At 43.3% G+C, this 23,571-nt stretch overlaps 1 protein-coding gene across 5 annotated transcripts in view; it reads left to right on the top strand.

Annotated features, from left to right (window-relative positions):
- Nucleotides 1-23,571, top strand: part of LOC124113511 (tumor protein p53-inducible protein 11-like) — a 532,733-nt gene that overhangs the window by 250,934 nt on the left and 258,228 nt on the right. For 2 of the 5 annotated variants that reach the window (XM_046473882.2, XM_046473883.2), the window contains exon 1: nt 790-1,370. The exons of the other annotated variants lie outside the window; for them this stretch is intronic. In XM_046473882.2, the coding sequence (XP_046329838.2) occupies nt 1,174-1,370 (197 nt within the window). In that variant the 5' untranslated portion in view covers nt 790-1,173. Of the gene's footprint in view, nt 1-789; nt 1,371-23,571 lie in introns of those variants that run through there. 5 annotated transcript variants of the gene reach the window in all.

Here is a 23,571-nt window from a genome sequence, read left to right as displayed (position 1 = left end):
CGTGAAGATTCGGGGTAGAATAGGTCTTCAGCAACCCATGCTTGCCGTAAGAGGCGACTATGCTTGTCGTAAGAGGCGACTAACAGGATAAGGGTGGTTGATGCATGTCATCGATACCAATTGCATGGATCAATGCTCATGATGTCAACCACTGGATTGTCTGGTCCAGACATGATTATCTACAGACAGCTGGAATAGTGCTGAGTGTGGCGTTAAACAACAAACAAACAAACACACAAACACTCATAAACCTGTACTACTCAGGAATACCATTCCATAATCCCATACTGTTTAAAAGTTCTATCTTCCCTGCCGGGATATTGCTGGAATATTAATGAAGGAATCATAAACCCCCACTCACTCACTCACTCTATGATTTCCTACAGTGCTTCCTCTATGATCTGTGATGGAGTTTCCCGCTGGGACTTCCCTGTAGCTGATAGCTGAAATATCAGCTACAAGACATTCCACGTGTCTCTATGTTAGAGTCCTGGAGATTTAATTATGTGCAACATGTTTTATTTTCACATCTTCAAATTCAGCTTTTCTAAACTTTGATCCACTTAAACCTTCAGGCTGTGCACAGTGAACAGTTATCATCGAGTTGAAAGTGGATATCTTAAGTTTCTTGTGTCCATATTGATTGGAATTCATTGCATTGATAAGAAGCTTGGACAAATGTGGAGGAATTTACTTTAGCATGAGGAGAATAATTGTATGGGCAGTAATTAGCAGTAATTAGCAGTAATTGGCGCCATGGGATGCTGGCTGTGGGGAGAAGGATTGTAGAGATGTCTCTCCGGGACGAGGATGAGTGTGGTAGCCCGCCTGCCGACTGTATCTGCAGAGGATAGAATGTATTGATTAGCAACGGAACAGGTAGCGGCTCTGGTGCCAACACTGGTGGACCTCACTCGCTCACACGGATGAGCATAGAAAGCTGGAACTCTGCGACACTGTCGTCAACTGCATCTCGGAGCTGCCTGGTGTCTGCTGGCTCGCTTGCTTGCTTGCTCGCCTCTCCAGTAGGTAGTCGGGCGCTTGCTGTACAAAAGGAAGATTTGATTCATCTTTCCAGTGCTGCTGATTTTATTGCTTTCCCTTCTTTGGAGGAGTCGTTAACAGAGGGTGGTGGTAATTGTCGTGCGGACATAGTGGCTCTGGTGTAGGAGTATGAGCACACACACCTTACAGGATAGGAGTTCTCAACCCAATACCGCCCACACCTCCACCACCAGTACCACCACTTCAAAAATGGCGCCACCAGCAGGAGTGGATGAGAAGAAAATAACCGCTCCCAGTGTGGACCACAGCGCGGATATCACCCCTGCACCACCACGGAGGCTGCCCCATCTTCACAAGCTTGAAAAGTAAGTTACAACTTATATGTTTACATGCTTGGTAGATCACAACACAACTTAAACAGGAAACGAATTGGTTTGATAGAATCCCATCAACAAGAAAGTTGCATTAAAGTTTTCCACAAATATGGAAAGTGGGTATTTGTGTGCTGTGTTGATCTGTTTAGAAGTCCTGATTTGTCAGTGTGGTGTTATGCCTGGTGTGTGTTAAATCAGTATTTTGAGATGGCACCAACTGAGTGTTTGGCATTACCATTACCAGACAAACCAATTATGGCTATATTTATTCTACTGTTTATCTGATTTGACATTTACATTGTAAACATGGAGAACTCTTGATAGTGTGTGGGTGTCAGTGCCCTTTCTTTCACATGACAATGTATGGGTGGTGGCGCCTTTTCTTTCACATGACAGTGTGGTGGCGCCCTTTCTTCCATATGACAGTGTGTGGGTGGTGGCGCCCTTTCATCCACATGATAGTGTTGTGGCGCCCTTTCTTTGTAATGACAATGTATGGGTGGTGGCACCCTTTCGTTCGCATGACAGTGTGTGGGTGGTGGCGCCTTTCTTTCACATGACAGTGTGTGGGTGTTGATGCCCTTTCTTTCACATGACAGTGTGTGGGTGGTGGCGCCTTTCTTTCGCATGACAGTGTATGGGTGTGCATTGTGACACGTCACACTATTGTACTGTGTGATACATCACACTATTGTACTATGTGTTACATCACACTATTGTACTATGTGATACGTCACACTATTGTACTATGTGATACATCACACTATTGTACTATGTGTTACATCACACTATTGTACTATGTGATACATCACACTATTGTACTATGTGATACATCACACTATTGTACTGTGATACATCACACTATTGTACTGTGTGATACATCACACTATGTTACTATGTGATACATCACACTATTGTACTATGTGATACATCACACTATTGTACTGTGTGATACATCACACTATTGTACTATGTGTTACATCACACTATTGTACTATGTCATACGTCACACTATTGTACTATGTGATACATCACACTATTGTACTGTGTGATACATCACACTATTGTACTATGTGTTACATCACACTATTGTACTATGTGTTACATCACACTATTGTACTGTGTGATACATCACACTATTGTACTATGTGATACGTCACACTATTGTACTATGTGATACATCACACTATTGTACTATGTGATACATCACAATATTGTACTATGTGTTTCATCACACTATTGTACTATGTGATACGTCACACTATTGTACGATGTGATACATCACACTATTGTACTATGTGTTACATCACACTATTGTACTATGTGATACATCACACTATTGTACTATGTGATACATCACACTATTGTACTGTGATACATCACACTATTGTACTGTGTGATACATCACACTATTGTACTATGTGATACATCACACTATTGTACTATGTGATACATCACACTATTGTACTGTGTGATACATCACACTATTGTACTATGTGTTACATCACACTATTGTACTATGTGTTACATCACACTATTGTACTGTGTGATACGTCACACTATTGTACTGTGTGATACGTCACACTATTGTACTGTGTGATACATCACACTATTGTACTATGTGATACGTCACACTTTTGTACTGTGTGATACATCACACTATTGTACTGTGTGATACATCACACTATTGTACTATGTGATACGTCACACTATTGTACTATGTGATACATCACACTATTGTACTGTGTGATACATCACACTATTGTACTATGTGATACATCACACTATTGTACTATGTGTTACATCACACTATTGTACTATGTGATACGTCACACTATTGTACTATGTGATACATCACACTATTGTACTGTGTGATACATCACACTATTGTACTATGTGATACATCACACTATTGTACTATGTGATACATCACACTATTGTACTATGTGATACATCACACTTTTGTACTATGTGATACGTCACACTATTGTACTATGTGATATGTCACACTATTGTACTATGTGATACGTCACACTATTGTACTATGTGATACATCACACTATTGTACTGTGTGATACATCACACTATTGTACTGTGTGATACATCACACTATTGTACTGGGTGATACAATGTTACACCATTGTACTGTGTGATACGTCACACCATTGTACAGTGTGTTCCAGTGTCATGCTATTGTAATCCCCCGCTGTGATAATTACTCTTAGCAACATTAAACTATACTCTACTACATTTGATGCTGTTGTACTATTGTTTTTTACCTGATACAATGTCACGCTATTGTATTTTACCTGATATCATTTACATTTCTGCACTGACTACAATGAAACATTTTTTTACTACCTGATATCTTTTTGCAGAGCACAGTTATTCTGATAATTCTTTTGAGGGAGCAATTACATTTCAGTGTTAGGGAAATCGACATAAATCGAAATTAAACTTACTGCTTCATTGAACGTTTTGTTTCATCTCAACATTAAATTGGTTCCAACATCAAACCATTATCCCCCCTCAGTGGCTGGGTCAGCTTCCCTTTGAAGTAAATGCTGATGAGACAAGAAACAAGACAATTGGTCTTTAGTCAGCACCACAAATTATCTATTATATTTTTAAGGCAGCTAAACTTGAGAGGTGGCATTTTTTGCAATTTGTTGACATTTATTTTGAGACACATGCACTCATGCTCCTCGTTTCTCTACTATAAAGAGACGCAATGACACAGTTGACATTTGTAGGCTCTTTAATCCCTGTGGCTTCTTTGTTCATGAATGTTTGTGAGATGTGTTGGTTCAATTGATCCGAGGGTATTGATTACTCACAATATTTACTGTTATGATTGTAAAAACTCTCTGCCTCTGGATCAGCTTTCACCTGCGATGATGTTCACCGTGCTTACCTAGCTTTCATTCACAAGAAATTTGACTTCATTTCATGGTGAATGACCTGTGTCTTGTTGGAGTCTGCATGCGTGGGGTTTTGAGGGTGTCGTTGGGGTGGTGGGGTTTTGAGGTTGGGGTGATGGGGTTTGGGGTTTTTGAGATAGGGGAGGTGGGGTTTGGGGTAGTGGGTTTGGGGTAGTGGGTTTTTGAGGATGGGGTTGGGGTGGTGGGGTTTTGAGGTTGGGGTGGTTGGGTTTTAGAGGGTGGGGTTCGGTTGGTGGGGTTTGGGGTTTTTGAGGGTAGAGTTGGGGTGGTGGGTTTGGGGTTTTTTAAGGGTGGTTTGGGGGTTGAGGTGGTGGGGTTTGGGGGTAGGGATTGGGGTTACTGGTCAAGTATCAAGATATGTGAAGAACATGAAATCCAATGCTGCAGACAAACAATGTCAACAAGGACGATTTTATTATTTGTGTCATTTTCTGTGTCACAATTGTTTGTTTGACCAATCCAAATGTGACCCTACCTACAGTAAACTACGGTTATAACGAACACGCTTATAACGAACTGACGGATCCCGACTATTTGCTGTTGTTATACTGTATATATGCTTATAACGAACTACGGTTATAACGAACTAAAATTAGTAGTCCCTTTGAGTTCGTTATAACCGTACTTTACTGTACAATAATCTTAATGACAAACTGAAAGTTATTTCAATTCTTGTATCAATACCAAAACATTTGCCTATAAGTATTGTAAACATGTTGAACTTTCCATCATTTAGCAGTAAATGAAACATTCATATATAGAGAAAGACTCGAGATTTTACCAGACACAAAATTATTGTGTCCTTTCACAAACAACTTGTCATACAAATAATTTAGACTGCAACACAAGAAATTATGACTGTTTTATCATAAAGCTTATCAAGATTGTACTTTGGATGTCACATGCACCTGACATTCCTCATCTGGTGAGAAATACTCTAAAAGTTTGGTGGGGAACTTGCTTCGATCTGACATTCCAGCTATGACCGGCTTCAGGTTTCTGAGCCAGGCAATGATATGACATGAGGGCATCTTGGAAATAGAGGGAAGCGTGGTCCAGGTAGACAGATTTGGACCCAAAATATATTACTGAAAGCCTCTTGGACTCCAAAAAACAGAGACCCAGGGAGACCCAGGGAGACCCAGGGAGACCCCTGATAACAAGGTAATGACAGCTTGTGCTGTAGAGATGCAACTCTACCCTGTCGTATTGCTGAGGTATATGGCTGGACCATTTTCCCACATGCCCCTTTGAGACAGTGTGATGATGATGATGATGATGATGGTGATGACGATGATGATTATGATGATGGTGGCGATGATGATGGCGATGATGATGGCGATGATGATGATGGTGATGATGATGATGTTGGTGATGATGATGATGATGATGATGATGATGGTGATGGCAATGATGATGATGATGATGATATAATGTTTCCATAAAAAAGCAATTTTCTGAAATCATATCTTGTGTATATATATATTGATGTTCTGCAGAAATACATTTGTATCTGTTTACAAAGTGACATACTCATTGAAAGACAGATACTTTTATATCGTGGTTTGTTTTGAAAGTGTTTCTATGGTGACAGTTATTTGCCAATGCTTTCAATTACTTTACCTGCTTCATTGCATCAAGTGATTTGACAGAGTTCTTGTGATCATCTGCAGGAATGTTATATAGCGATCTATAGCGATCTGATTGGCCAGCTGTCTTCTTGTAAAGACCTATAGAAGTCAGCTGGCCTGTAAACGTATCAAGGTGACATGACGTCACTTGTCACATCACAGTTGCCCTGCATTTATAGAGGTTCTCTCACAAGTTTGTTTGGGGATGGTAAATATCCTGTATTAGGAATAAATAATTTCTCGGCAGGATAAAAACAACGGATAAAAAGGATATCCGTTGGGGTCATATGCGCATAGAGATGCAAATATCAAAGGTCAAATAGGGACTACTTTCAGTGTTTGCAAACAAACATAGTGTTGCTCGAGTCAGAATTAACCATCGTGAATCTGGACAATTTCATTAAAATCAGATCTTAGTTCTCACTACCCCTAAACAAAGATCTGACGACATCCCATTAGGGGTCACATCAGAACGACCTTTCATACGACCAATCAGAGCGTCGCTTACCAGATCATGAAAGTAACAGTCGGAATGTGATTTCTAATCCTGCAACCTCAAAAACTTTAACACGGGGTATTCCAAACGATAATTACGGGTTTAACAACTGAATTCATACAGTCTAGACCATCTATTAGCCATTCAAGAATGTTCTTTTGTTCAGGTTTAAATTTTTTAATCGAGAATCTGTCAAAATATGTTTCGAAGCGTAGTCGCCAATTTGAAATTAGTGCTGTAAAGCACGAGAAAGCTGCCCTCTGATTGTTATTCCATTGGTCAGTCAAAGTTTGTGCAAGGTCGGTCTGACGTGACCCGTAATGAATGATCCGATATCCTCAGATCTTTGTTTAGAGGTAGCGAGAACTAAGATCTGATTTTAATGAGATTGGAATCTGGAAAAACTACTGGGATAATGGCTATCATTAGCAAAAGAATAGTCTAATATACTGAAAATTAGTTTCTAACTGTGACCAATTTAAGGTATTTTACAAGTTTTGGCAACTTGCTAAGGGTCGCTAAATACATAGTTTTCATCCTAATACAGGATATTTAGCATCCCTAAACACACTCGCGTGATGACCTCGATATATCGGTGAATGTTTTTCAGTAAGAATTATGAGGCAGAGGGTATTATGGGGCAGAATGGTTATGATCCAGCATACAATGCTGGTTAAGGTGAGGTGAGGTGAAATTGGGTTTAACGTCGCGTCCAAGATTATTGCACTTATATAGCGATGTGCATGCACGTGTGTGTGTGTGGCTGCTTGTACTAGTCCGGACTGATGCCGATTTATAGTGCTAGCCCACTGAAATACCATGCCGCAGTTTAACATGAATACCCCACTCAGACACAGTATACTGACTCCAAGCCGACCAGTCCTTGTTTTAGCCCCTTAATGCCGAGCGCCGAACAACAAGTACCATCTTTTAACGTCTTTTGGTATGACGGGGCCGGGATCGAAACCCCGGACCTTCCGCACTCCGGGCGGATGCTCTACCACTAGACCACAGAGGCGGTCAATGCTGGTTAAAGCCCTGACTATAATAAGGACTGGAGGTTACCGTGTATGTGTGACCTCTCACAACATGCATTGTTCCACTCTACAGTGTTCTTATTAATGCTATCATATCATTTTCACACTCTGACTTATAAACAAGCTCCTGTGATATAGCTGGATGATTGGACGTGGCCATAACACACTATTTACTCACTTACTCATCCATACAGATAAACATCCCAACACAAAGTATGGAAGAGAAAGATCTGGCACAATTAATTTTATGAAGAATGCCAGCTCTCGTTGTCGAGTGTGTAAATATTTATATTGTAATTGGGAAATGGAGATAAATGTCATTGGCTCCTCTTGCGAATATTGATCATGGTAATGAATTCCCTTTTAAGTCAAATTAGCAACATCTATCCTTTGTGATATCAATCAAATGTCGAAGCCTATAGTCAATAGAATTGATACAGAGATCTGAATCTGTGACCTACCTTGGTTGGGGAACACTCACTCACTCACTCACTCACTCACTCACTCACTCACTCACTCACTCACTCACTCACTCACTCACCCACCCACCCACCCACCCACCCACCCACCCACCCACCCACCCACTCACTCACTCACTCACTCACTCACTCACTCACTCACTCACTCACTCACTCACTCACTCACTCACTCACTCACTCACTCATCCACCCACTCACTCACATCCTACACCTTTAATTTTCTGACGAACTCCAGCTCTCATTGTCGAGTCTGAACGTTTATCTTGTCGTTGTGGAATTGAGATAAACGTGTGTGACACCTCTTAGTTATAGGGAGGTAATCTCCGGCATTGGAAAACATTCAGCTCCAAATCAAATTATGGGGTATCAATTCTTTGATAATATAATTCAAAACTGGTCTACGCGACTGCCTGTGATGTTATCAAGACTTATAATGTAACAATACATATTGTCTCTACCAGACAGTGAATGTAAACTCAGAACCTGACAATTCGGGATTTAAATGTTGGAACATACCCGTATATTATTACTGTTTGATCGGCATTCTAGAAGTTGGTGAGTAGGTAAGAAAACGGTATAAGAATTTACATCGAAAACATCGCTATATGCAATAAACCAGAAATTGTTATCCATAAAGTTGTACTTTTTCTCACAGGTGAAGTTGGTCGTGGAGAGTAGGTGGATGGGTGATTGTGTTTGTCAGCTTGATTCCTGAGTCTCTCGGGCTTCACACTGAAGCCTAATGTAGCACATGTGGTGTCTCCTAGGCAAGTGATTTTGTTCAAAATATGGCAGTGACTGGGTACCTGGTAGGATGAGATAGTACTGTGACCTTCTATTGCCATGTAAGGCAGCTTGGGTTGTATACTCCCCAGGAAGCTGAGAATGAAATTCAAGTACACACAGATCCATTGACCAGGTTAATAATGTAGCACTTTGATTATGCTTTCGGTTCTTGATTTGTCACATTATTTGTTTGATGTGTAATACTCTTGTCTGGTCAAGGCTCAATATCAATCATTGGTTTGTCTGGTCAAGGCTCAATGTCAGTCACTGGTTTGTCTGGTCCAGGCTCAATGTCAATCACTGGTTTGTCTGATCCAGGCTCACTGTCAATCACTGGTTTGTCTGATCCAGGCTCAATGTCAATCACTGGTTTGTCTGGTCCAGGCTCATTGTCAATCACTGGTTTGTCTGGTCCAGGCTCACTGTTAATCACTGGTTTGTCTGGTCCTGCCTCATAATGTCAATCACTGAATGTTTGGTCCAGTTCTTCATGTCAATCACAGGTTTGTCTGGTTCAGACTCTATGTCAATCACTGGTTTGTCTGGTCCTGCCTCATAATGTCAATCACTGGTTTGCCAGTAACTCCCTGGCCATCAGATAATGCTGACCCTGGCATTTGTATAAAACATGCTACCTACTTCAGCCACACACCGTTACCCTCCTGGGGCGGTCGGGTAGCCTAGTGGTTAAAGCGTTAGCTCGTCACGCCGAAGACCCAGGTTTGATTCCCGACATGGTTACAATGTGTGAAGACCATTTCTGGTGTCCCCCGCCATGATATTGCTGGAATATTGCTAGAAGCGGCGTAAAACCATACTCACTCACTCACTGTTACCCTCCTGTCAAGCTGGTGATGGCATTCCTGATTCAGAACCCAATCTGCATCATTGATAGGATCCCTAACCAGGCAGTAAGCACACTCCATCACTGGCATTGAATAGACTGGTCCTTTGGTCCATGACCAGCAGATGTAGCAGAGGGTCTTCTATAAGTTAATGGACTTTACTCAAATACTCTTGTGGTGGTAGCTAACTGAGACAGAAATCAATACACATATCATTCAACAAACAAACAGTGGAATTGATTTGTTCAATGGTACAGTCGGCGTATCAGTTGTTGTTTCTGAGGGTCACTCTGTGTCAACAACACTGGTCGCTGATGCATTTTTCTATTCTCCCTGTGCCAACCATGAATTAGCCTTCACCATGAGACATTCTAGACTGTGCTTTTCATAGATACATTACTTAACATTCAAAACTGATCAATCTGTTTATTCAGGTTTTGTTGAACGTTATTTACATTTGTGTCACCATGTGTTTCGTCTGTTAGTTTCTGCTGTCATCTGATGCTCTGACATTCTGTGAAGAGTTGTGTCCCTTACATGTGCCAGCATCCTATGATTGTGGTTTTAAGTCCGAGATGCTCTCTGATTTTTTGTTTTTGAGCACCATGCTCAAATGTGTAATACCTGCATGACATCAAGCTTTCCTCCTATATTAAGCTCTCACTCACTCAATCACGGCGGTTGGTAGTCCAGTGGTTAAAGCGTTCGCTTGTCATGCCTAAGGCTCGGCTTGATTCCCCACATTGGTACAATGTGTGAGTTCCATTTCTGGTGTCCCCCGCCGTGATACTGCTGGAATATTGCTAACAATGGAGTACAACCATATTCACTCACTCACTCACTCACTCACTCACTCACTCACTCACTCACTCACTCACTCACTCACTCACTCACTCACTCACTCACTCACTCACCCACCCACCCACCCACCCACACACTCACACACTCACTCACTCACTCACTCACTCACTCACTCACTCACTCACTCACTCACTCACTCTCCCATTACATCAGTACTGTGTGTGCTTCCAATTTAGATGTCACAAGGTAACATGTCCATCGATCCTGCTTTTGCTATCTTCTATACCTTGTCAGCATTAAAACACATCCCGACAGTCCGTGGTGTGTGCCACCCACTTTGCCTAGCCAGAACAATTAATGTGTCATGTTGTCAGCCACAATACTGCCTCCAGACCCGCCAGCCCTATACACACACACGAACAGACATAGATCTTGTGTAATGGCTTGCATGCCTACAGCAGAGCTTATAATAAACACGGACGGCCATTCTCTGACAGGTTAATTGTTGACTACTAATATCTGTCAGAGTTGGCAAGTGAGGCAAATAGCGTCGGAGGACTCCATCATCGTGTGACCCGCTGTAAATCTTGCAGTGTCGTCGTTGATGTCAACAGTGTAAGTGGAAGAATACTTAACACTGTGATACGCTGTAAATTTGCAAACTGTGTCGATGTGAATAAAAACCAAGAATGGATGGAAATAATTTGCAGTCATGTCCTATAGGATGCAGAAGTGTAAGGGTGTTGGAATCATTAAAACCCACTGAATTTTAGACATTTGTGATATGCACGTACCGTGTTGTCCAAACAGGGAAAATAACGTCCATAGTTCAAGCTTCACAATTGTATTGTATTGTATTGTATTTGTTATTTGTTGTGTCGGGACCTCATTTTATGCCTAGGAAACTCAAAATGAACACTTAAGAGTCCCGAGGATGTATGTAAGTGGTTGTAATGTGTTGCCATGGCAGCCAGATGGTGTGGCGGGTTTCATGTTATCAACCATTGGTTGGCCTTGGAGCAGGTTATCCAGGCTGTTGTTGGAATATTGCTGTCAACACTCAATCAATCACAATTTCATTGACTTGATTTGACAATTTCATTGACAACAGACTGACATACAAGGGCATACAATAATGCCATATATAACAGAAGGGCATACCATAGATGCAATATAGAAGAGAAGGGATATAATAATGCTATATACAACAGAAAGGTATATAATACATGCTGTATACAACAGAAGGGATACATGCTACATACAACAGAAGGGATATAATAATGCTATATACAACAGAAAGAGATATAATAAATGCTATATACAACAGAGAGATATACATGTATAATAATGCTATGTTCAGCGAAGGGATACAATAAATGCTATATACAACAAAGGCATAAATAAATACAATTACCAAGCATTATGCTCACGAAGCATCTAGATCGTAATTATTCCTATAGTTTTCTACATTGCCTGCACAGGGAGGGTAAATATTTGAGTTTGGCCTCATGTATATCATTAGCTTCCTTGTTCTGCAAGGTGCATCTGTATGGATGGATGGTCGGGCCTGCTAGTGATGGCAGGATTAGCAATTTCCTGGTGGTGCTGCTTATGAATGAAGCTATTGACGACCCAGCCTCCCCACGGGCTTCAACACTTTGTCTCAGAAAATATTTTATTTTGATAGACACAAGCAACAACTTTTAAATTGACAAAGAAATCCCAGAGAGATGGGAGATTCGGAATCTGTGGAAAATCTAGACTTGGGTCACTTTGGGCTATAGCATTACAGTAAGGGCTGGGCTCATGAGTTGAATCGCCTGCCTATCTACAGCCAGGTATCTCACACACAGAAGGAAGTAATTCCACTGAGGTGATTACAGCCAGGTATCTCACACACACACAGAAGGAAGTAATTCCAGTGAGTTGAATCACCTGTCTATCTACAGCCAGGTATCTCACACACACAAGGAAGTAATTCCACTGAGGTGATTACAGCTAGGTATCTCACACACACAAGGAAGTAATTCCACTGAGTTGAATCACCTGCCTATCTACAGCCAGGTATCTCACACACACAAGGAAATAATTCCACTGAGTTGAATCACCTGCCTATCTACAGCCAGGTATCTCACACACACAAGGAAATAATTCCACTGAGTTGAATCACCTGCCTATCTACAGCCAGGTATCTCACACACACAAGGAAATAATTCCACTGAGTTGAATCACCTGCCTATCTACAGCCAGGTATCTCACACACACAAGGAAATAATTCCACTGAGTTGAATCACCTGCCTATCTACAGCCAGGTATCTCACACACACAAGGAAATAATTCCACTGAGTTGAATCACCTGCCTATCTACAGCCAGGTATCTCACACACACAAGGCTCTGAGTCTTGCTGGTATCTATGTGATGTTGCGTGCAATAGGAACATAGATGCAGCTTGAGAAGCTACTGACATCACCTACAACAGCTCTGCCTCAGATTGCAACATCCCCCTGGAGATGGTTGGTGCAAGGTCATGGTGACTCAGTCAGGATAACTCATGGCTGAAGTTATAATATTTTGATTTGCATGTGATCTAGCGTGTCTGCGTTAATAATTTTGACATTATGTTTGTTTTGTTTGTTTGTTTATTGTTTAATGCTGCTCTCAGCAATATTCCAGCTGTATGACGGCCATCTGTAAATAATCGAGTCTGGACCAGACAATCCAGTGATTGATATCATGAGCATTGATTCATGCAGTTGGGATACGATGACATGCATCAACCAAGGCAGAGAGCCTGATCACCCGATCCTATTAGTCGCCTCGTACGACAAGCATAGTCGCCTTTTACAGCGAGCATGGGTTGCTGAAGACCTATTCTAACCCCGGATCTTCATGGGTCTTGACATTATGATGAATGAGTCTCTATAGTTTTATTAAGCATGCCTGAGACATCTGTTGGGTGACAATATTTGAGGCCCCGTTACCTAGTTTTTAAGATGTATCGGGGAACCTGTCATTGGGCCCTGTTTCTTGTGATGTTTTAGGATGCTCTGGACACAAGTAATTAGTGTACTTTGGCCATTTTAGGGCCCTGTTTCAGGTGATGTTTCACATGGTTGCCTATCCTGACATCAAGATGTGCTTTAGTGGTCGCAGTGGCTGCAGCTGCCTGACAAATGGAATTAAGTGATGAAATGACACCTTGAATTATTCTTAATCATCCAGTTGACAGCCTTTTCATTAATGGTTGACAGTGAGGAGTGATTTGTTGTCTGACTTGACACTAAGACATAATGAATGGGACCAGATTCAGTGTTGCTTTTATCTGAACAGCAACAAATCATCAGTGGTGTACTTTAATGGTGATTTCCTTTCCCTTATCATTGGCTGTACACCCTCATGGACCATGCCCCGCCTTGCTCCACCCGGCTCCACTCCACCCTGCCCCACCCTGCCCCACCCTGCTCCACCCTGCTCCACCCTGCCCCACCCTGCTCCACTCCAACCTGCTCCACCCTGCCCCACCCTGCTCCACTCCACCCTGCTCCACCCTGCCCCACCCTGCTCCACTCCACCCTGCCCCACCCTGCTTCACCCTGCACCCCGCTTCACCCTGCCCCACCCTGCCCAACCCTGCTCCACTCCACCCTGCTTCACCCTGCCCCACCCTGCTCCACTCCACCCGGCTCCACCCTGCCCCACCCTGCTCCACTCCACCCTGCTCCACCCTGCTCCACCCTGCCCCACCCTGCTCCACTCCACCCTGCCCCACCCTGCCCAACCCTGCTCCACTCCACCCTGCTCCACCCTGCCCCACCCTGCTCCACCCTGCCCCACCCTGCTCCACTCCACCCTGCCCCACCCTGCCCCACCCTGCTCCACTCAACCCTGCTTCACCCTGCCCCACCCTGCTCCACTCCACCCTGCTCCACCCTGCCCCACCCTGCTCCACTCCACCCTGCTCCACCCTGCCCCACCCTGCTCCACCCTGCCCCACCCTGCTCCACTCCACCCTGCCCCACCCTGCCCAACCCTGCTCCACTCCACCCTGCTCCACCCTGCCCCACCCTGCTCCACCCTGCACCCTCCCCCACCCTGCCCCACCCTGCTCCACTCCACCCTGCCCCACCCTGCCCAACCCTGCTCCACTCCACCCTGCTTCACCCTGCCCCACCCTGCTTCACCCTGCACCCCGCTTCACCCTGCCCCATCCTTTCACCCTGCTCCACCCTGCTCCACCCTGCCCCATCCTTTCACCCTGCACCACCCTGCTCCACCCTGCTTCACCCTGCACCACCCTGCTCCACCCTACTCCACCCTGCCCCATCCTTTCACCCTGCCCCACCCTGCTTCACCCTGCTCCACCCTACACCACCCTGCTCCACCCTGCTTCACCCTGCCCCACCCTGCTTCACCCTGCTCCACCCTACACCACCCTGCCCCACCCTGCTCCACCCTACACCACCCTGCTCCACCCTGCTTCACCCTGCTCCACCCTACACCACCCTGCTTCACCCTGCTTCACCCTGCTCCACCCTGCTCCACCCTGCACCACCCTGCTCCACACTGCTTCACCCTGCCCCTACCTTCTCCACCCTGCTTCACCCTGCTCCACCCTGCTTCACCCTGCTCCACCCTGCTCCACCCTGCACCACCCTGCTTCACCCTGCCCCATCCTTTCACCCTGCACCACCCTGCTCCACCCTGCCCCACCCTGCTTCACCTTGCTCCACTCTGCTCCACCCTGCTTCGCTCTGCTCCACCCTGCACCACCCTGCTCCACCCTGCTTCACCCTGCCCCACCCTGCTCCACCCTGCTTCACCCTGCTTCACCCTGGTCACCCTGCTTCACCCTGCTCCACCCTGCTCCACCCTGCACCACCCTGCTTCACCCTGCCCCACCCTGCTTCACCCTGCCCCATCCTTTCAGCCTGCTCCACCCTGCCCCATCCTTTCACACTGCACCACCCTGCTCCACCCTGCCCCACCCTGCTTCACCCTGCCCCATCCTTTCAGCCTGCTCCACCCTGCCCCATCCTTTCACCCTGCACCACCCTGCTCCACCCTGCCCCACCCTGCTTCACCTTGCTCCACTCTGCTCCACCCTGCTTCACCCTGCTTCACCCTGCTCCACCCTGCTCCACCCTGCTTCACCCTGCACCACCCTGCTCCACCCTGCCACATCCTTTCATCCTGCACCACCCTGCTCCACCCTGCCCCACCCTTCCCCACCCTGCTTCACCCTGCACCACCCTGCTCCACCCTTCACCACCCTGGTTCACCTTGCCCCACCCTGCTCCATCCTGTCCCACCCTGCTCAAACCTACCCGGTCCCCTGCTGGACTAGTGCTGACAAATGAGCTTGAGGTTTTACATTATCAACAAAAATCAAGGAAGAGTGTCTTAATTAACTTATGAACTGTCTAAATGCAAGAAATACCAGAAAGAATATGACAACATTTGGAAACCTTATAGTGAAACTATACAGTAGTCGTGGTATAAAACAACATTTATAAACAGGGGGTGAGAGAAAGACCATGTGCAGCATGCACCTAATTGAAGTAATGACAAGTAAGATTGAACACCCTGTAATCACCTGCCCCAGTGGCTCAGTCGAAACACAGAAAAAATGAAGGCCCTGTGAAAACAAGAGAAGGACATCACCGGAGGTTTATAAATACACAGCAAACACGAGAGGAAAACTTCAATATCCAAGAATCAAATTTCACTGCTTCGTGCAATCAACTCTCCTCAATATGCCGGTAAAGTAGCTTACAGCATTATATTCTCCATGGGAATGGGAGGGAAGGGGACTACATTAACTATATGTCCTCAGTGGGTGGTAATTTTCACATTTGATGACACATAATTGGCTGTTGTTTACATAACATCTTCACATTGGATGAATTGTTGAAGGACAAAGTAGGGCTGTTACACCTTATCCTGTTTGGTGTTCCAGCTGATGTGATGGATGATGGTTGATTGGCCAGGAAGAATGCTCGGTTCTGGGTGCCTGTGAAATATTGGTTTTAATTACAAAGTTGATTAAATTACTTCTTGAATAATAAAACAACATCACCTCATCCCACAGAAATTTATGGATTATGTCCTCAGTGAATTACTATGACGATATTTTATGACGCTACTTTACTCTCGATAAATAATCTAGCTGCAATTTATCTCCACTAGAATTCAATTTTGCTCCACCATGTATAGGGGGTGGTTGGCTGATTGGTGCAGTTAGGTGTCACTGGTCACACTGAAGATTTGTTTTGATGCCCACGTTGCTGGTGCACGAGCCCTCGGAGGCACCACAATTTACTGTTGCATCCATTCGGCATTCCAGAAATCCATGAGAGTTACGCTGTAACATAACTGAATTGTCATTGGAAGAGAATAACCAGCCTAGATATTCTGCCGAAACAGATTCCACTTGGCGTAAAGGGCAAATAGCTGTGGAAATGATTTGAATCGACCACTAAAAATCAGTGATGACACCAGATGTTTGCAAAAAGTGTAAGCATGTCCTGCCCTAATAGTAGCACTTGCCATTGACAAAATTTGCATTAAAAAGGTAAGTATTTATTGCGCGATGCAGCACACTCCCAGGCACTCCCTGTGAATACCTTGCACTCCGTGACACCTCTCCCCTTCCCCGGGACTGCCTGACCCTCCCAGGCACTCCCGGACACTCCCTGGCACTCCCTAGCCCCTTCCCCCTCCCCAGCTCTGCCTGACCCTCCCAGGCACTCCCAGGCACTCCCTAGCCCCTTCCCCCTCCCTGGCTCTGCCTGACCCTCCCAGGCACTCCCTGGCACTCCCTAGCCCCTTCCCCCTCCCCGGCTCTGCCTGACCCTCCCAGGCACTCCCAGGCACTCCCTGGCACTCCCTAGCCCCTTCCCCCTCCCCGGCTCTGCCTGACCCTCCCAAGCACTCCCGGACACTCCCTGGCACTCCCTAGCCCTTTCCCCCTCCCCGGCTCTGCCTGACTCTCCCAAGCACTCCTGGACACTCCCTGGCACTCCGGTACTTACTAAACAAGCTGATTCTAAGAAGCGACTGCACTGCGTTACAAGCTAAGGGTTACACTCGTCTCCAAAGACAAAGATGCTAGGCCTTGTTTCATCTTGTTTGCACTCAACTCCCCAACCTGGTGTCAGAAACAAGTGCAGGAAACGTTTGCACCACTGAATCAATGAGATCGCCAGATAACCATGCGAGTTTAGCTCAATTACTGGCCAAGCATGCCTGACAACTTATTTACTATTTATTTAGATAAGTAATTGTATGTATCACAATTGTAATTAGTTCACCCGCCCGGAAGGTAATTATGGAGAGCGAGAGATTCCATTCTCTCAGAGTCTCAGGGGAATCCAGGAACAGAGGCAGTCACTGCAGGACAATTGTGTCCGGTGTTTATTGCATTGGGCAGACAAAACATGTCTGCACAACGAATGTTATTCGGAGGTATACCGCTTTCATTGTGTATATGGTGATGTTGGACATGCTTGTTGAGAAACAACCCATTTGCTTGCTGCACTGTATGATTGATGTTTTGTGTGGGTTTTATAGGCTTTGAATCAAGACATTCTGGGTTTCTGTTGTTCAGGAAGGGAGAGTAAATGGGATATATATAGGAAAGTTTCAAATCAATCTTGATATTTTATTATAGAGGGGAAAAAGCCATATGCCAACTTGCAGAAACTGACTATGTCCGTGTCTGCCTCACACCTACTTTGTAACTAATGCAGCTGAGCCAGTCCAGTTTAACCAGTTATTAGTACAGTGGAACCCGTGAAGATCCGGGGTAATATAGGTCTTCAGCAACCCATGGTTGTCTCCCCATGAAGATCCGGGGTAGAATAGGTCTTCAGCAACCCATGCTTGTCTCCCCATGAAGATCCGGGGTAGAATAGGTCTTCAGCAACCCATGCTTGTCTCCCCATGAAGATTCGGGGTAGAATAGGTCTTCAGCAACCCATGCTTGTCTCCCCGTGAAGATCCGGGGTAGAATAGGTCTTCAGCAACCCATGCTTGTCATAATAGGCGACTATATTTGTCGTAAGAGGGGACTAAAAGGATCAAGTGGTCAGGCTCGCTACCTTGGTTGATGTATGTCATCATTTTGAAATTGCGTGGATCGATGCTCATGATATCAATCACTGGAATGTCTGGTCCAGATTTGATCATTGACAAACCACTGTCATATAGCTGGAATATTTGCTGAATGCGACGTTAAACAACAAACAAACAATTCAAAATTACCACTGTTAATCTGGAAAGAATGACATCAGTGAATATAAACAGCTGGTTTATATTGCTGGATCACACAGTCTCAACTGTTATGTGCAGGTTAGAACATGAGGCTCTGGAGTCTAAGTGTTGAACTAGTTGGTTGGAGCCGAGCCAGGTAGCAAGTTAATTCATATGGGATAAACTGTTTGTCTTGATGTAGGTTAAAAATTCCGGTGTAATTTCATGAAATGTGTTCCATGTTGTATTGGCAGAAGGCTGCAATCGTTATCCTTTGGTGCAACCTTCGTGGGTTCAGGTCCAGCTGGTGTTTTTTGCAAAATTGTTCTGCCATTCTCGTAAACGATGGGAAAGAAAAGAAGTTCCACCATTGCCATTCTCTTAAGGGATTGCCTAAAAGTCGGGCCGGGCCGGGCCAAGACGGGCCAAAGTGTTATTGGCTAATTACTTAATTATCGGCGATCATATCTACATATTATTGATGCAACATACACACATGACACTACTGAACAATCACCAATCCAAAACTTGCAGCATAATTAAGTAATTCGGAGTAAATCACTTAAAAACTAGAAAGTGGAGCTGTGTGTTAGCGTCGCTGATCTAGGTAACATGTAAAAGAGCAATCGTTAAACGAAATAGGATTTGACACGTATCAAATACTTCTAGCTATCGTCATACGAATTTCCATCTGTCGGCATAGCGTTTATATTATAGGAACGTACTATATCTAAGTAAATACCACTTTATAACGTCACTGTTCATCGTATTTAAAGCAAACACGTTGGTTAAAGTAGACCTCTTCTCCCTCTACTCTCGACAGTCACACAGTTCGCTCCGACTTGGCCCGGGCTGTCAAAATCAACTTTAAACAGACAGATTTATCTTCAAATGTGATTACCTCTATAGATTAGTGTTATATCTACATATACACCACTTTATAATGTTACAGATCGCAGTATTTATAGACAACAAGGGGCTCAAAGTGAAGCCCTTTTCCCTCTACATTCTCAACATAGTCTCTATCAGAAGTGTTTGGCTTGTGTTGGGTCCGACTTGGCCCGGGCGGTCAAAATCAACTTTAAACACACAGATGTATCTACAAATGTGATTAAATCTATAGATTAGTATTATATCTACCTATACACCAATTTATAATGTCCAGGTGTATCGCATTTAAAGAAATCTGCGCCCTTAAAGTGAAGCATTTTTACTGTATTTTCTTTAAAAAATCCAAGTCAGAAATGTTCGGTCCGACTTGGCCCGGGCTGTTAAAATCAACTTAAACCTCACAGATGTATCATCAAATGGATTCACATCTATAGATTAGTATTATATCTACCTATACACCACTTTATAATGTCACAGATTGCAGTCTTTATAGACAACAAGGGGCTCGAAAGTGAAGCCCTTTTCCCTCTACATTCTCAACATAGTCTCTATCAGAAGTGTTTGGCTTGTGTTGGGTCCGACTTGGCCCGGGCGGTCAAAATCAACTTTAAACACACAGATGTAACTTCAAATGTGATTAAATCTATAGATTAGTGTTATATCTACCTATACACCAATTTATAATGTCCAGGTGTATCGCATTTAAAGAAATCTGCGCCCTTAAAGTGAAGCATTTTTACTGTATTTTCTTTTTAAAAAAACAAGTCAGAAATGTTCGGTCCGACCTGGCCCGGGCTGTTAAAATCAACTTAAACCTCACAGATGTATCTTCAAATGTGATTAAATCTATAGATTAGTATTATATCTACTTATACACCACTTTATAATGTCACAGATTGCAGTATTTATAGACAACAAGGGGCTCGAAAGTGAAGCCCTTTTCCCTCTACATTCTCAACATAGTCTCTATCAGAAGTGTTTGGCTTGTGTTGGGTCCGACTTGGCCCGGGCGGTCAAAATCAACTTTAAACACACAGATGTATCTTCAAATGTGATTAAATCTATAGATTAGTGTTATATCTACCTATACACCAATTTATAATGTCCAGGTGTATCGCATTTAAAGAAATCTGCGCCCTTAAAGTGAAGCATTTTTACTGTATTTTCTTTAAAAAATCCAAGTCAGAAATGTTCGGTCCGACCTGGCCCGGGCTGTTAAAATCAACTTAAACCTCACAGATGTATCATCAAATGGATTCACATCTATAGATTAGTATTATATCTACCTATACACCACTTTATAATGTCACAGATTGCAGTATTTATAGACAACAAGGGGCTCGAAAGTGAAGCCCTTTTCCCTCTACATTCTCAACATAGTCTCTATCAGAAGTGTTTGGCTTGTGTTGGGTCCGACTTGGCCCGGGCGGTCAAAATCAACTTTAAACACACAGATGTAACTTCAAATGTGATTAAATCTATAGATTAGTGTTATATCTACCTATACACCAATTTATAATGTCCAGGTGTATCGCATTTAAAGAAATCTGCGCCCTTAAAGTGAAGCATTTTTACTGTATTTTCTTTAAAAAATCCAAGTCAGAAATGTTCGGTCCGACCTGGCCCGGGCTGTTAAAATCAACTTAAACCTCACAGATGTATCATCAAATGGATTCACATCTATAGATTAGTATTATATCTACCTATACACCACTTCATAATGTCACAGATTGCAGTATTTATAGACAACAAGGGGCTCGAAAGTGAAGCCCTTTTCCCTCTACATTCTCAACATAGTCTCTATCAGAAGTGTTTGGCTTGTGTTGGGTCCGACTTGGCCCGGGCGGTCAAAATCAACTTTAAACACACAGATGTAACTTCAAATGTGATTAAATCTATAGATTAGTGTTATATCTACCTATACACCAATTTATAATGTCACAGATCGCAGTATTTATAGAAGACATGGGGCTTAAAGTGAAGCCCTTTTCCCTCTACATTCTCAACATAGTCTCTATCAGAAGTGTTTGGCTTGTGTTGGGTCCGACTTGGCCCGGGCGGTCAAAATCAACTTTAAACACACAGATGTATCTTCAAATGTGACTTAATCTATAGATTAGTGTTATATCTACCTATACACCAATTTATAATGTCCAGGTGTATCGCATTTAAAGAAATCTGCGCCCTTATAGTGAAGCATTTTTACTGTATTTTCTTTAAAAAATCCAAGTCAGAAATGTTCGGTCCGACCTGGCCCGGGCTGTTAAAATCAACTTAAACCTCACAGATGTATCATCAAATGGATTCACTTCTATAGATTAGTATTATATCTACCTATACACCACTTTATAATGTCACAGATTGCAGTCTTTATAGACAACAAGGGGCTCGAAAGTGAAGCCCTTTTCCCTCTACATTCTCAACATAGTCTCTATCAGAAGTGTTTGGCTTGTGTTGGGTCCGACTTGGCCCGGGCGGTCAAAATCAACTTTAAACACACAGATGTATCTTCAAATGTGATTAAATCTATAGATTAGTGTTATATCTACCTATACACCAATTTATAATGTCCAGGTGTGTCGCATTTAAAGAAATCTGCGCCCTTAAAGTGAAGCATTTTTACTGTATTTTCTTTAAAAAATCCAAGTCAGAAATGTTCGGTCCGACTTGGCCCGGGCTGTTAAAATCAACTTAAACCTCACAGATGTATCATCAAATGGATTCACATCTATAGATTAGTATTATATCTACCTATACACCACTTTATAATGTCACAGATTGCAGTATTTATAGACAACAATGGGCTCGAAAGTGAAGCCCTTTTCCCTCTACATTCTCAACATAGTCTCTATCAGAAGTGTTTGGCTTGTGTTGGGTCCGACTTGGCCCGGGCGGTCAAAATCAACTTTAAACACACAGATGTATCTTCAAATGTGATTAAATCTATAGATTAGTGTTATATCTACCTATACACCAATTTATAATGTCCAGGTGTGTCGCATTTAAAGAAATCTGCGCCCTTAAAGTGAAGCATTTTTACTTTATTTTCTTTTAAAAATCCAAGTCAGAAATGTTCGGTCCGACTTGGCCCGGGCTGTTAAAATCAACTTAAACCTCACAGATGTATCATCAAATGGATTCACATCTATAGATTAGTATTATATCTACCTATACACCACTTTATAATGTCACAGATTGCAGTATTTATAGACAACAAGGGGCTCGAAAGTGAAGCCCTTTTCCCTCTACATTCTCAACATAGTCTCTATCAGAAGTGTTTGGCATGTGTTGGGTCCGACTGGGCCCGGGCGGTCAAAATCAACTTTAAACACACAGATGTATCTTCAAATGTGATTAAATCTATAGATTAGTGTTATATCTACCTATACACCAATTTATAATGTCCAGGTGTGTCGCATTTAAAGAAATCTGCGCCCTTAAAGTGAAGCATTTTTACTGTATTTTCTTTAAAAAATCCAAGTCAGAAATGTTCGGTCCGACCTGGCCCGGGCTGTTAAAATCAACTTAAACCTCACAGATGTATCATCAAATGGATTCACATATATAGATTAGTATTATATCTACCTATACACCACTTTATAATGTCACAGATTGCAGTATTTATAGACAACAAGGGGCTCGAAAGTGAAGCCCTTTCCCCTCTACATTCTCAACATAGTCTCTATCAGAAGTGTTTGGCTTGTGTTGGGTCCGACTTGGCCCGGGCGGTCAAAATCAACTTTAAATAGACAGATGTATCTTCAAATGTGACTAAATCTATAGATTAGTGTTATATCTACCTATACACCAATTTATAATGTCCAGGTGTGTCGCATTTAAAGAAATCTGCGCCCTTAAAGTGAAGCATTTTTACTTATTTTCTTTAAAAAATCCAATTCAGAAATGTTCGGTCCGACCTGGACCGGGCTGTTAAAATCAACTTAAACCTCACAGATGTATCATCAAATGGATTCACATCTATAGATTAGTATTATATCTACCTATACATCACTTTATAATGTCACAGATTGCA

Source organism: Haliotis rufescens, unplaced genomic scaffold (assembly GCF_023055435.1).
Source record: "Haliotis rufescens isolate VD_foot unplaced genomic scaffold, xgHalRufe1.0.p SCAF_6, whole genome shotgun sequence".
In the NCBI taxonomy this organism is placed as follows: domain Eukaryota; kingdom Metazoa; phylum Mollusca; class Gastropoda; order Lepetellida; family Haliotidae; genus Haliotis; species Haliotis rufescens.
The sequence above is the reverse complement of the archived record's forward strand: the minus strand, read 5'-3'. Positions and strand labels throughout refer to the sequence as shown.